Source organism: Lethenteron reissneri, chromosome 37 (assembly GCF_015708825.2).
Source record: "Lethenteron reissneri isolate LAM-NWPU_2019-01 chromosome 37, ASM1570882v1, whole genome shotgun sequence".
In the NCBI taxonomy this organism is placed as follows: domain Eukaryota; kingdom Metazoa; phylum Chordata; class Hyperoartia; order Petromyzontiformes; family Petromyzontidae; genus Lethenteron; species Lethenteron reissneri.
Window position 1 is genome coordinate 11,215,612 of NC_083815.1, and position 14,965 is coordinate 11,230,576.

At 49.4% G+C, this 14,965-nt stretch overlaps 1 protein-coding gene across 5 annotated transcripts in view; it reads left to right on the plus strand.

Moving 5' to 3' along the window:
- LOC133351464 (inositol 1,4,5-triphosphate receptor associated 1-like) overlaps window positions 1-14,965 on the plus strand; it is a 120,191-nt gene that overhangs the window by 87,336 nt on the left and 17,890 nt on the right. For all 5 annotated transcript variants that reach the window (XR_009756180.1, XM_061566693.1, XM_061566695.1 and 2 more), the window contains exon 14: window positions 7,607-8,062. Coding sequence is in view for 4 of the 5 variants with exons in the window: in XM_061566693.1 (XP_061422677.1) it covers window positions 7,607-8,062 (456 nt within the window). In the remaining variant the exon portion in view is untranslated. The remainder of the gene's footprint in view (window positions 1-7,606; window positions 8,063-14,965) is intronic.

Consider the following 14,965-nt stretch of genomic DNA (forward strand, 5'->3'; position numbering starts at 1 on the left):
AAATAAATTCGTTTTCAGTCTTCATTTTAAAGTGCATAGCTCCAGTGGCTTCTTAATATCGGAAGGAAGAGCGTTCCAGACGGCCGCAGAAGCGGTTCTGAAAACGTGCGAGGCAGTGACCATCTTTGTTCAATGGCTGGCCAAAACCGCTGCTGTGATGATGACTGGAGTTCACGCGATGTTTTATGTTCCTTTACGAGATCAGAATAGTATTGTGGTCAATTTGTGGCAAGCACGTTGCCTGTAAGGAGTGAGAACTTAGAATGTACTCGTGCGGCAACCAGAAGCCCAATGCAGCTCAGCGAGCACTGGGCGGACACGGTCGATGAAGCGTTTCTGAACCACTATTTTAGTTGTTTTGTTGTTGATAGCTTGTAGGCCAGGGGAGAGGGCTTAGTGAGGACACTGGGCAAAAGCATGGAAATTCAGGAGACAAAAAAACTGCATTCCGGTTTTGTGCAAATAAACATGTAACTTGTAAGATTTCCAAATATCTAGATGTTTAAATAAAAAAAAAATGTTACGTGTAAAGGGTAATTTTAAACCAGCGTTTCCTCTCGTAAACATTATTTTTGCGTCAGATAGTTTGTTTGTGTTTCCGAGTTTAACACCGTGTTATGTTTACCGTGTCCCAGAGAGTTGAAGGCATAATCCTAGAATAAATAGATTTGCGCGATAATATTTAACGTCACTTTTTAAAAGTCACATTTGTGGTGGTTATGTTTTTGAAATATAATTTGAGAAAATATATAAACTAAAGACCCTAACACAGTAACCAAACTAAAACTAAACTTCATATTTTACCGGGTAAGGCCCACTGAGCTCTATAGCTCTTTTTCAGAATCGACCGATGAAGTGGCTTACCACGTGGAAATGTAAAGCAGCCAAATATTATAAACGCACGTTTCTAAATGTGGAGGGAAAAACCGGAGGACCCGGAGAAAAATCCACGCGGCACAGAAAGAACATACAAACTCAAAATATACAGGCTTCAATTTCGGAATAAAACCCACGACCTCTACCAGGCGATGAAGTTAACATCTCGCCACTGTAGCACCCACTACTATTTACAATTCACTTATTATTTTGTAAATAGTTGTATCACTTATTTTCTATAAAAAAACACACCCAAGATAATTCCTGTGAACAGCCCCTCTTGTGTTTTCGTGTAGCACCCTGCCTTGTTCTGCACGCGTTGTCCAATGGTTATCTCCGCAATTGAATTCCTGAAGGAGCTACCGGTGCATGGGAGCGAAACGTCAGACATCACGCGGAGGAACGCACGGGAACAACTCGAAGAACACGACGGAGCCGTACGGCACCGCCGCACAAAACCTACGCAGTCACGCTCCCACAATTTGAGGTGGACAATTTATTATAAATACTGCCAGTGCCACTGACGTCACAGGAAGTTATAGGGCCGCTTTGTTACCAAGACAAATGTCTTGTTTATGGGTTTACGGGACACGGTGCTGCTCAATAGTCTGAGTGGGTGGCCGACCTATTGGGAACCCAACCCGACGGTGACTCAGTGTTTGGGAAGTGTGATGTAATGGATGGCTGTTAATCGTTTGTTTAAAGTGTGCGGCGGGAACACGGGCAGTGGATTTACGCGCAAAAGTGAACGCCCGCACTCTTGTGAAATGCAAAAAATAGACCCGCAGAGGTCATCTCCGAGTGCACTGGTCGGAGTGCACGATCATTTTGCTTTTTTGGGTTTCACGAGGGCCATGAAACTCACCGAATTTCACGGTGAATTTAATGCAAATTCCACACGTGTGAAGTGGTGAAGCTCCTGCAGTCTTCTTGCTTCCTCCTTCTGCCACCGAGCAGAGAATTCGATCTTCATTTTCAATCTATGCCCAAGAGCAGGTCCATCGCTCAGGCGCCTTGCATCTTTCCTCCTATATAACACTCCACCAACACGAGGTTACTTGAGAACACCGCAAGGTACGGCGGTTGAGACGACTTCCTCGGTGGTGTTTGTTTTACGTGACTGCATCGCCGCCGCTTGCAGTTGGAGCGTCGCACGTGCAGGACGGGTTTATGTTGCTTGTCAATCCACGTTGTCACTTTGCACACACGCGGCTCGCGGCCACCTGTAGCGAGCTCCTGTTGGTGGTGGTCACCTGTGGACACTCGTCACGTTGTTCTGCTCGAAAACCGCCGTCGGACGCATCCTTACTCCGAAGGTCACCAGCGCAGACTTGCCCGGTGTTGCTCCAGGGCCCTGTGTGTGCCCGTTACAGAGAAAGGTCGGGCGTGACGAGCAGCTCTACCTTGTGAACCGAATCCGTCACCACTCTCTAAACGAAACTAAAAAATATATTTTTATTTACCAGGTAAAGCCCACTGAGCTATGTAGCTCTTTTTTTTTTAGAAGAGACCGGGCTACCAATGATAGCTCAACGAATTGGCTTATCGCGTGGATATTTATAGCAGCCAAATACTCTAAAAGCATGTTTCTAAATATGGAGGGGAAAACTGGAGGAACTGCAGAGAGAGACACGCAAACTCCAATATACAGGCCTCAGGGTCGGGATCGAACCCACGACTTCCTCCATACCAGGCGAGGTAGTTAACATCTTGCTGCCACCTGACGATGGCCTGAAACTGCAGCCTTGTAATTGCTTGCACCGGAAAGCCCCTTCTGGAGGGTATTTGGCCTCCTCTTCCACGGTGGCCAGACATCTTAATCGGAAGAAGGGAGTACCTACACTTTACCCCTCCACACGCGACCTACCCACCAACTCTATATATGGTGTGTACATATATAGAGCACGATGTACTGCCGGGTGGACAGAGATGGCAACGGGGGCGGATTTATGAAACTTGCACCGTTGGTTCAATTGCTACGCCGGGAGATCGCAAGTCCAGTGAGCAGCGCACCCGCTCTTCGTATCAAAATGTGCAAATAACTGCATGAACAAAACTAATTAAAGTAAAATACGAGTTCAATATACGGTATCAGAATTTTACTGAATTGCTCCTATGTGTGGGCTAATTATCTCAATGTTTATAACATCTCGCCGCGGTGGCACGGACAGGTTATCTCCCTCGACTGCTACGCACGGAGTTCGTGGGTTCGACCCCAGAACCTGATGGTGCCTGTTATATATTTGGAGTCTGCGTTTTCTTTTTCTCCCCGTGGCGGTTGCGTGGATTTTTCGCCGGTTTTGTCCCCTCAACATTTAGAAACGTGTATTCAGACTATTTGGCTGCGACTATTCCCACGTGTGATGATGATGTGTGTGGCCGGGTAGCCTCAGAAAAACATATCTAATAGCTCAGTGGGCTCTACCTGGTAAAATAGAATCGTTTTTAGTTATAGTTAAAAACTAATTTAATATTATTTTACTCTGCAATTGTATTTAAGATGATCATCCTTCAATATGAAGGTCCTCTTTGGGATGCTTGGCTTATTATTTCTGGATTTGAAGCTTTCGTGACTGCAAGGATTCATATTCTTAGGTTTTTTTTAGGTTTTTTTTCGGTAAAGTTACGTGACTTTACCGAAAAAAACCTAAGAATATTATTATTATTCTGCTTCTTATTTCGAGTACGTTTGCGTGTGAGAGGAAGCAAGTCCCAGGAACTTGAGGGCGATGAACACTGAAACTTTGCCCGCGGGGAGCTTCGTTGCAGAACCCTGCCGCCTCTGCTGCCCCCTAAAGGCGGCTCCACTGCCCTGCAGCAGGCGGCTGCTTCACACGTGACAGCCTCACACCTCTTGATCCACCGTGTGGTTGATCATAGCAAATCGTGAAAATAGTCCATTGATTTGGTGATATATAATGTTGCGTCAAAATAGGACCCTCGTATCTTTAAGAGGGGCGTCCTTGCCTATGGACGTGGTAATTTACCGGCATTGGTTTTGGACGAGCTTGACTGCTGATGAGACACCAAATGTGAAAACCGGTCCAGAGTTTTGCCCTTGCATTTAACCAATTGCTGATGAAAAGTATGCATTCCCAGAATGCATTGTGACTGATTGGATGTATAAACAAATATTTTGTTTTATGTGGACGGACAGATGCGTGAAGGAGGCGTTAGGTGTTGCTTCTTAATTTTGTTCCCAACAGTAGTTTAATATCGACTTGTGAGTCAGGAGCTATACCCTGGCTTGCCAGGAGAAGACAATACAGTCGAAATGTGGACTCCGCCACTTTCATCCGTATGGAATAGAGTGTTTCTCCCTCGCAAGCATGGGGTTTTTTCCGGGTGCTCCGGTTTCATTCCCGCATGTATAAATACTCAGGGTGTGGGTGTCCCGTTTACTGCTCAATCTCGGAACGCGCAAGCGGTTCAGCTATCATTTTATATTAGAGAGGTGTAGCGCTGTTGTTTTTTTAAAGACATGGGACTCACCGCAGAGAAACGTAGCGACACGACCGCCGCACTTTATGATAGCTGGCGCAAAACTGTGCCACACGCCCTCCCACGTGCTCTTTCACTTCCGATTCGGTTCCGACGATGTACGCATACGAATTCACCGATAACACCTTCATATATAGAGGCCCGCAGAGTTCGGGCAGTTATTGGCACGGCTCACTGCATGGCTGCCTTCCCGCTTATCTGTGGTTCCTCACGTGTGAGTCGTTCTCTGAGACAGTGAGCGAACACTGTGCTTTGATGCACGTGTGAATTATTACAAAGGCGTGAGAAGATCGTTTGCTGTAAGCATCTGGCTAAAGCAATTTGTGAAGCGCTAAATGTTCATGCCTATTGGTTGTGGGATCGAAGAAGCTGATCAGTAAAGGATGTTTGTGAGTGTACAATCTTGGTCAGAGTGCAGGTTTGAAAAGTTTGGAGTCATTTTCCGTCTTTAAATAAGATGCAAAATAAACAATACGGGCCCCAATATAGAGCCGTGTGGGATCGCAGTGAAAAATTTCCACTTCGTACGTAGAATCCCACCTGAGTACACAAGCAGAACATCTGTCCAAACATATAATGATCATTAAGCGTCACTGTGGAAAACACAAGTAACAAAATAAGCAGACGCAACGCCCTTTCCCGTATTTATCTCTTGGCATTAAAACATTTGTCGTTTTTCTTTCATCGCGTCAGCTGCACAGACTTCTGGGAGTGATTTTTTTTGTAAGCAGCGTAGATTCACGACAAGCGAACTCTGGGCCAGCTTTGATATTCATTGTCTCATGAGCAAAGTCAGAATTGCTCAAATCGATGCCGGTGACCTGCCAGATGTGTAAAGGAAGGTCGTGCTCTGCTAGCAATGGGTCCGAGTTTAATGCAATCCGATATGACACTTAACACAATAAACATTTTGTGTCGAACTAGGACCCACTTAGGTCGATTTTTCCCCCAATAAAATAATCGTGCAGAATACGTAGGAACCTCCGACACGCATTCATCACCGCATCCTCATCGGAAACCACATCGAACCACGTGAAATTATTTGCCTGCCAGTTAATTTGATTGACGCAAAGTCGGTGATGTAAACACACTGGGATGCAATGGAATGATTATATGGTGCGATTACACTGGTCAACACACTTTTTCTGGCATAAGGTATTCCAACGGTTTTAAGGTAATTTTGGGGTGCTGATTCAGTTTTTGTCTATCACATCAGGCTTTTGAGATACCAAATATTGCATTTTCAATAAAAACTGCAGAAGAAAAATATTGAATAAATGTGGATATCTACATAAAATGATATTATAAACACACTATCCTAAAAATACAGCACCATATTTTAACACTAAAGCGGTCACTGACTCGCAACAACTTACAATCATAAGTGACAGAGTTAATTTCGGGTAAAATCAATGAAAATGGGGTATGTCGATAGCATAAAATGAAATGTGATAGAGCAAATCTGAGATCAGATTTGGAATCAGCGCCCTAAAATTAGTCTAAAACAGCTGCAAAAGTCCAGGCCAGAATTTTTTTTTTGTTGACCAGTGTTAGCGGAGCCCGGAAAGCACGAGCAGGCGAGAGAGTGAGGCGCGAGCGAGCCGGAGCCCCCCGCCGTGGCGAGTCTACGACAAGGCTGACGTCAGCGCGCTCTCGCCTGACGGCACGTTGGGATGCCGAGCGCCTCGCGGCGGCGGGTGTGATGTCACGCGCCCGCTCGGCTAATGAGAGCGCGCGCGTCGCATCACGTGTCGTTTGCACAAACGAGATGCCGCTTAATCCAGAAAAAATTAACCCGTAAAAACAAAGTTTTTCACTATAAATCCTTTATATGCGTGGCATCGGGGCGGCTAGAGTCCTCTCGTCCTCTGGCTTGAGATGGCTGCCATCTATGGGTCAGATGATTGTCTGGCAGCATTAAACAATTGGTAATTAAATATTTAAAAAAATTTCCCTAAACAGTGTAAAATTTTGGAAATTTTCTCACGAAAATGCATTGTCACGCACAACGAGCCTGTGTGCAAAATGTCAGCTCGATTGGATCACGGGAAGTGGGTAAAAAACGACCGAAAGATTTGCACGGTCCTAAGCAAGCAAGCGAACTTAATATAAAGGATTTAAAAAGCGGAGGTTCTGCTGGTGGGCACTCGGGCTCAGACAAAACAATGTGTGGGAGGATCAGGTGTGGCGGTCGCAGACTCTAGGATTCAGTACCCTACTCATCTAAAGAGCCTCAGCACCATACGCTACCAGAATATGTCGTTTGATTACCACGTGCAAACTATAGTCAGGTCGTGCCATTTTTATATCAGGGCTCTACGACACATTCGACCATTGTTGAGTCGTGACAAAAGTTCAAGAAAGGAGTGTTGTAACAAGTCTAGTAGAAGCTGTTTATAAGCAGACGATACATAAGTGTAGTTCTGATAAAAGCAACACATTCTTAACATTCCACTGGTAGCGGGATGGTGAAAGGCAACTTCTGATACAAGCACACTTCAGCGGATGTAAGCGCACGAGGTCTTGCTGTTAATGGCTGTGCTTATATATGCAACCCTTGATGATGACATTCCGTAGGGTTTATTTTGAGCAGAAAAATAAACTCTGGGCGAGAACGAATCTCTCACCGTGATCCTTATCGTTCGACGTCACGTGTGTGTCTTGTCTTATAGGCACTCTAGGTCGACTCAGCCTCAAAAGAGTACCTGGTGTGATATGTAAACATCACCGTTGGGTAGTCGAAGGCGGTTGAACGTGGTGCTGGCCACCCAGCCCCTCGTGTGTCGTGCCGGCCTTCATGGGTGCTTGCTTACAGCACTTGCCCCAAAAGTCATCTGAGGCTATATGGGGGATTTTTTTTACTATTTTTTATTTTACCAGGTAAGGCCCACTGAGCTATACAGCTCTTTTTCAGAAACGACCAGGCCACAAATGACAGCCTAACAAAGTGGCTTATCACGTGGAGGGAAAGGACAAACATCCACATGACCACGGGGAGAATATGCAAATTTCAAAATACAGGTGTCATCGGGGTTGGAATCGAACCCACGACCTCCTGCACACCAGGCGAGGTAGTTAACATCTCCTAGCCACCGTGATGATGATGAGAGACACGCAAACTCCAAATATACAGAAGCAGGCGTCAGGGGTCGGGAACGAACCCACGACCTCCTGCACACCAGGCGAGGTAGTTAACATCTCCGAGCCACCGTGTCTTGTTGTCTTCCAGGGAGGCGACAAGGAAGGCAACGTGCCTCATGCAACAGCAAACGTGGAGCCTTCCCTGGCAGCAGATAAGTCGCCCGGCCCCGGCCCCTCGGCGCAGCCAAGGTGCCCCGGCGAGGACGCGGCCCCTCAAACCGCCGCTCGCGTGGGAGGCGGCGCCGGCCAGGGTCCCGCAGATGGCGGCCCCGATGGTGGCCCCGGCTCCACGGCCGCGGGGAGGGCCCGCGAGTCGGCCGCCCAGGGCGCCAAGCAGCTGACGGCCGATCCGCCCACGCCGGGGAACCTGAAGCCGTCCAGCAGCCCCCGGCAGCACAAGCCTTTGCTCAAGAGCAACTCCGTTACCTTCAAGTTCCCCGAGAGTTCGGTGTCGTCCTCGAACGGAGACTCGCAAGCCACCAACGGGCTAAATGACGGCCCGTTACTGTCCATCAAGCAGCACAAGCTGATCAAACTCAGAGAGGTAATGGTTTCCGAATCGTCGTCTACCGCTTGCTTGAGCAAGTCTCGAGAAGCCGGGTGATGCTGAATTTGTGTATTGAAAGTATCTGAAAGCGCTGACAGAATATATCTAATGTACGTGTGCATGCTGCACTTCTTTTGCACCGTACACAGCCAACCATGCTAATCGGAGGTGTGGGGGTGGGGGGGAAAGGCAAACACAAAAAGCAGTTCTAAACAAATGAGTTTTCAATATAGATTTTAAAAGTGCATAGCTCCAGTGGCTTCCTAATATTGGAAGGAAGAGCATTCCAGACGGCCACAGGAGCGCATCTGAAAGCACGTGATGCGGTTTCTTTCTTTGTTCGATGACGAGCCAAATTCTCAAGCAGGGAAGATTGAAGCGAATTTTAGTTTTCTCTCTGAATTATTGAGTAGACGAGCTCGCACCCGATGATTAATTATTTAAATTTTAACTTCAGTCTAGAAAATGTTTACTTTTACAGCAGCAAGGAGATGATTTATATATTTAGTGACACCTCCAGAAAACTATAAGAGTACAAAATAAATACATCGTAGCAAGCAAGAAAAAAAGCAAACCAAGAGCAAGCTATCAGGAACCAGACAAAACACGTGATGAAAAAGGCAAGCTATGAAAATGAAAAAAATACAACGAATTCCCCGTGTGTCATGAGTAGGAAAAGGATGAGAATAGAAATCGAAGAACACGGAACATGGCAAGATGTCACAAGCCTGCAATGGGAGCACGACAGCAGCGGAGACCAGGGTGATGAGTGGTAATCCACAGGTGACAGTGCTCAGATGGCAGGGTGATGAGTGGTAATCCACAGGTGACAGTGCTCAGATGGCAGGGTGATGAGTGGTAATCCACAGGTGACAGTGCTCAGATGGCAGGGTGATGAGTGGTAATCCACAGGTGACAGTGCTCAGATGGCAGGGTGATGAGTGGTAATCCACAGGTGACAGTGCTCAGATGGCAGGGTGACGAGTGGTAACCCACGGGTGATAGTGCTCAGATGGCAGGGTGATGAGTGGTAATCCACAGGTGATAGTGCTCAGATGGCAGGGTGACGAGTGGTAATCCACAGGTGACAGTGCTCAGATGGCAGGGTGACGAGTGGTAATCCACAGGTGACAGTGCTCAGATGGCAGGGTGATGAGCGGTAATCTACAGGTGATAGTGCTCAGATGGCAGGGTGATGAGTGGTAATCCACAGGTGATAGTGCTCAGATGGCAGGGTGATGAGTGGTAATCCACAGGTGATAGTGCTCAGATGGCAGGGTGATGAGTGGTAATCCACAGGTGATAGTGCTCAGATGGCAGGGTGATGAGCGGTAATCCACAGGTGATAGTGCTCAGATGGCAGGGTGATGAGTGGTAATCCACAGGTGACAGTGCTCAGATGGCAGGGTGATGAGTGGTAATCCACAGGTGACAGTGCTCAGATGGCAGGGTGACGAGTGGTAATCCACAGGTGATAGTGCTCAGATGGCAGGGTGACGAGTGGTAATCCACAGGTGATAGTGCTCAGATGGCAGGGTGATGAGTGGTAATCCACAGGTGATAGTGCTCAGATGGCAGGGTGATGAGCGGTAATCCACAGGTGACAGTGCTCAGATGGCAGGGTGACGAGTGGTAATCCACAGGTGACAGTGCTCAGATGGCAGGGTGATGAGCGGTAATCCACAGGTGACAGTGCTCAGATGGCTGGGTGATGAGTGGTAATCCACAGGTGATAGTGCTCAGATGGCAGGGTGATGAGCGGTAATCCACAGGTGATAGTGCTCAGATGGCAGGGTGATGAGTGGTAATCCACAGGTGACAGTGCTCAGATGGCAGGGTGACGAGTGGTAATCCACAGGTGACAGTGCTCAGATGTCAGGGTGATGAGTGGTAATCCACAGGTGACAGTGCTCAGATGGCAGGGTGATGAGTGGTAATGCACAGGTGACAGTGCTCAGATGGCAGGGTGATGAGTGGTAATCCACAGGTGACAGTGCTCAGATGGCAGGGTGATGAGTGGTAATCCACAGGTGACAGTGCTCAGATGGCAGGGTGATGAGTGGTAATCCACAGGTGACAGTGCTCAGATGGCAGGGTGACGAGTGGTAATCCACAGGTGACAGTGCTCAGATGGCAGGGTGATGAGTGGTAATCCACAGGTGACAGTGCTCAGATGGCAGGGTGATGAGTGGTAATGCACAGGTGACAGTGCTCAGATGGCAGGGTGATGAGTGGTAATCCACAGGTGACAGTGCTCAGATGGCAGGGTGACGAGTGGTAATCCACAGGTGACAGTGCTCAGATGGCAGGGTGATGAGTGGTAATCCACAGGTGACAGTGCTCAGATGGCAGGGTGATGAGTGGTAATCCACAGGTGATAGTGCTCAGATGGCAGGGTGATGAGCGGTAATCCACAGGTGATAGTGCTCAGATGGCAGGGTGATGAGCGGTAATCCACAGGTGACAGTGCTCAGATGGCAGGGTGATGAGTGGTGATGCACAGGTGACAGTGCTCAGATGGCAGGGTGACGAGTGGTAATCCACAGGTGACAGTGCTCAGATGGCAGGGTGATGAGTGGTAATCCACAGGTGATAGTGCTCAGATGGCAGGGTGATGAGTGGTAATCCACAGGTGATAGTGCTCAGATGGCAGGGTGATGAGCGGTAATCCACAGGTGACAGTGCTCAGATGGCAGGGTGATGAGTGGTAATGCACAGGTGACAGTGCTCAGATGGCAGGGTGATGAGCGGTAATCCACAGGTGATAGTGCTCAGATGGCAGGGTGATGAGTGGTAATCCACAGGTGATAGTGCTCAGATGGCAGGGTGACGAGTGGTAATCCACAGGTGATAGTGCTCAGATGGCAGGGTGACGAGTGGTAATCCACAGGTGACAGTGCTCAGATGGCAGGGTGATGAGTGGTAATCCACAGGTGATAGTGCTCAGATGGCAGGGTGACGAGTGGTAATCCACAGGTGATAGTGCTCAGATGGCAGGGTGACGAGTGGTAATCCACAGGTGATAGTGCTCAGATGGCAGGGTGATGAGTGGTAATCCACAGGTGACAGTGCTCAGATGGCAGGGTGATGAGCGGTAATCCACAGGCGACAGTGCTCAGATGGCAGGGTGACGAGTGGTAATCCACAGGTGACAGTGCTCAGATGGCAGGGTGATGAGTGGTAATCCACAGGTGATAGTGCTCAGATGGCAGGGTGATGAGCGGTAATCCACAGGTGACAGTGCTCAGATGGCAGGGTGATGAGTGGTAATCCACAGGTGACAGTGCTCAGATGGCAGGGTGATGAGCGGTAATCCACAGGTGATAGTGCTCAGATGGCAGGGTGATGAGTGGTAATCCACAGGTGATAGTGCTCAGATGGCAGGGTGATGAGTGGTAATCCACAGGTGACAGTGCTCAGATGGCAGGGTGATGAGTGGTAATCCACAGGTGACAGTGCTCAGATGGCAGGGTGATGAGTGGTAATCCACAGGTGATAGTGCTCAGATGGCAGGGTGATGAGTGGTAATCCACAGGTGATAGTGCTCAGATGGCAGGGTGATGGGTGGTAATCCACAGGTGATAGTGCTCAGATGGCAGGGTGACGAGTGGTAATCCACAGGTGATAGTGCTCAGATGGCAGGGTGATGAGTGGTAATCCACAGGTGATAGTGCTCAGATGGCAGGGTGACGAGTGGTAATCCACAGGTGACAGTGCTCAGATGGCAGGGTGACGAGCGGTAATCCACAGGTGACAGTGCTCAGATGGCAGGGTGACGAGTGGTAATCCACAGGTGACAGTGCTCAGATGGCAGGGTGATGAGTGGTAATCCACAGGTGATAGTGCTCAGATGGCAGGGTGACGAGTGGTAATCCACAGGTGACAGTGCTCAGATGGCAGGGTGATGAGTGGTAATCCACAGGTGACAGTGCTCAGATGACAGGGTGACGAGTGGTAATCCACAGGTGATAGTGCTCAGATGGCAGGGTGACGAGTGGTAATCCACAGGTGACAGTGCTCAGATGGCAGGGTGACGAGTGGTAATCCACAGGTGACAGTGCTCAGATGGCAGGGTGACGAGTGGTAATCCACAGGCGACAGCGCTCAGATGGCAGGGTGATGAGTGGTAATCCACAGGTGACAGTGCTCAGATGGCAGGGTGACGAGTGGTAATCCACAGGTGACAGTGCTCAGATGGCAGGGTGACGAGTGGTAATCCACAGGTGATAGTGCTCAGATGGCAGGGTGACGAGTGGTAATCCACAGGTGATAGTGCTCAGATGGCAGGGTGATGAGTGGTAATCCATAGGTGATAGTGCTCAGATGGCAGGGTGACGAGTGGTAATCCACAGGTGATAGTGCTCAGATGGCAGGGTGACGAGTGGTAATCCACAGGTGATAGTGCTCAGATGGCAGGGTGACGAGTGGTAATCCATAGGTGATAGTGCTCAGATGGCAGGGTGACGAGTGGTAATCCACAGGTGATAGTGCTCAGATGGCAGGGTGATGAGCGGTAATCCACAGGCGACAGCGCTCAGATGGCAGGGTGATGAGTGGTAATCCACAGGTGATAGTGCTCAGATGGCAGGGTGATGAGTGGTAATCCATAGGTGATAGTGCTCAGATGGCAGGGTGATGAGTGGTAATCCACAGGTTACAGTGCTCAGATGGCAGGGTGACGAGTGGTAATCCACAGGTGACAGTGCTCAGATGGCAGGGTGATGAGTGGTAATCCACAGGTGATAGTGCTCAGATGGCAGGGTGACGGGTGGTAATCCACAGGTGATAGTGCTCAGATGGCAGGGTGATGAGTGGTAATCCACAGGTGATAGGGCTCAGATGGCAGGGTGATGAGTGGTAATCCACAGGTGATAGTGCTCAGATGGCAGGGTGATGAGCGGTAATCCACAGGCGACAGCGCTCAGATGGCAGGGTGATGAGTGGTAATCCACAGGTGATAGTGCTCAGATGGCAGGGTGATGAGTGGTAATCCACAGGTGATAGTGCTCAGATGGCAGGGTGATGAGCGGTAATCCACAGGTGATAGTGCTCAGATGGCAGGGTGACGAGCGGTAATCCACAGGTGATAGTGCTCAGATGGCAGGGTGATGAGTGGTAATCCACAGGTGATAGTGCTCAGATGGCAGGGTGACGAGTGGTAATCCACAGGTGATAGTGCTCAGATGGCAGGGTGACGTGGTAATCCACAGGTGACAGTGCTCAGATGGCAGGGTGATGAGTGGTAATCCACAGGTGATAGTGCTCAGATGGCAGGGTGACGAGTGGTAATCCACAGGTGACAGTGCTCAGATGGCAGGGTGATGAGTGGTAATCCACAGGTGACAGTGCTCAGATGGCAGGGTGACGAGTGGTAATCCACAGGTGATAGTGCTCAGATGGCAGGGTGATGAGTGGTAATCCACAGGTGATAGTGCTCAGATGGCAGGGTGACGAGCGGTAATCCACAGGAGACAGTGCTCAGATGGCAGGGTGATGAGTGGTAATCCACAGGTGATAGTGCTCAGATGGCAGGGTGACGAGCGGTAATCCACAGGTGATAGTGCTCAGATGGCAGGGTGACGAGTGGTAATCCACAGGTGATAGTGCTCAGATGGCAGGGTGACGAGTGGTAATCCACAGGTGATAGTGCTCAGATGGCAGGGTGACGAGTGGTAATCCACAGGTGATAGTGCTCAGATGGCAGGGTGACGAGTGGTAATCCACAGGTGACAGTGCTCAGATGGCAGGGTGACGAGTGGTAATCCACAGGTGATAGTGCTCAGATGGCAGGGTGATGAGTGGTAATCCACAGGTGATAGTGCTCAGATGGCAGGGTGATGAGCGGTAATCCACAGGTGACAGTGCTCAGATGGCAGGGTGATGAGTGGTAATCCACAGGTGACAGTGCTCAGATGGCAGGGTGATGAGCGGTAATCCACAGGTGATAGTGCTCAGATGGCAGGGTGATGAGTGGTAATCCACAGGTGATAGTGCTCAGATGGCAGGGTGATGAGTGGTAATCCACAGGTGACAGTGCTCAGATGGCAGGGTGATGAGTGGTAATCCACAGGTGACAGTGCTCAGATGGCAGGGTGATGAGTGGTAATCCACAGGTGATAGTGCTCAGATGGCAGGGTGATGAGTGGTAATCCACAGGTGATAGTGCTCAGATGGCAGGGTGATGGGTGGTAATCCACAGGTGATAGTGCTCAGATGGCAGGGTGACGAGTGGTAATCCACAGGTGATAGTGCTCAGATGGCAGGGTGATGAGTGGTAATCCACAGGTGATAGTGCTCAGATGGCAGGGTGACGAGTGGTAATCCACAGGTGACAGTGCTCAGATGGCAGGGTGACGAGCGGTAATCCACAGGTGACAGTGCTCAGATGGCAGGGTGACGAGTGGTAATCCACAGGTGACAGTGCTCAGATGGCAGGGTGATGAGTGGTAATCCACAGGTGATAGTGCTCAGATGGCAGGGTGACGAGTGGTAATCCACAGGTGACAGTGCTCAGATGGCAGGGTGATGAGTGGTAATCCACAGGTGACAGTGCTCAGATGACAGGGTGACGAGTGGTAATCCACAGGTGATAGTGCTCAGATGGCAGGGTGACGAGTGGTAATCCACAGGTGACAGTGCTCAGATGGCAGGGTGACGAGTGGTAATCCACAGGTGACAGTGCTCAGATGGCAGGGTGACGAGTGGTAATCCACAGGCGACAGCGCTCAGATGGCAGGGTGATGAGTGGTAATCCACAGGTGACAGTGCTCAGATGGCAGGGTGATGAGCGGTAATCCACAGGTGATAGTGCTCAGATGGCAGGGTGATGAGTGGTAATCCACAGGTGATAGTGCTCAGATGGCAGGGTGATGAGTGGTAATCCACAGGTGACAGTGCTCA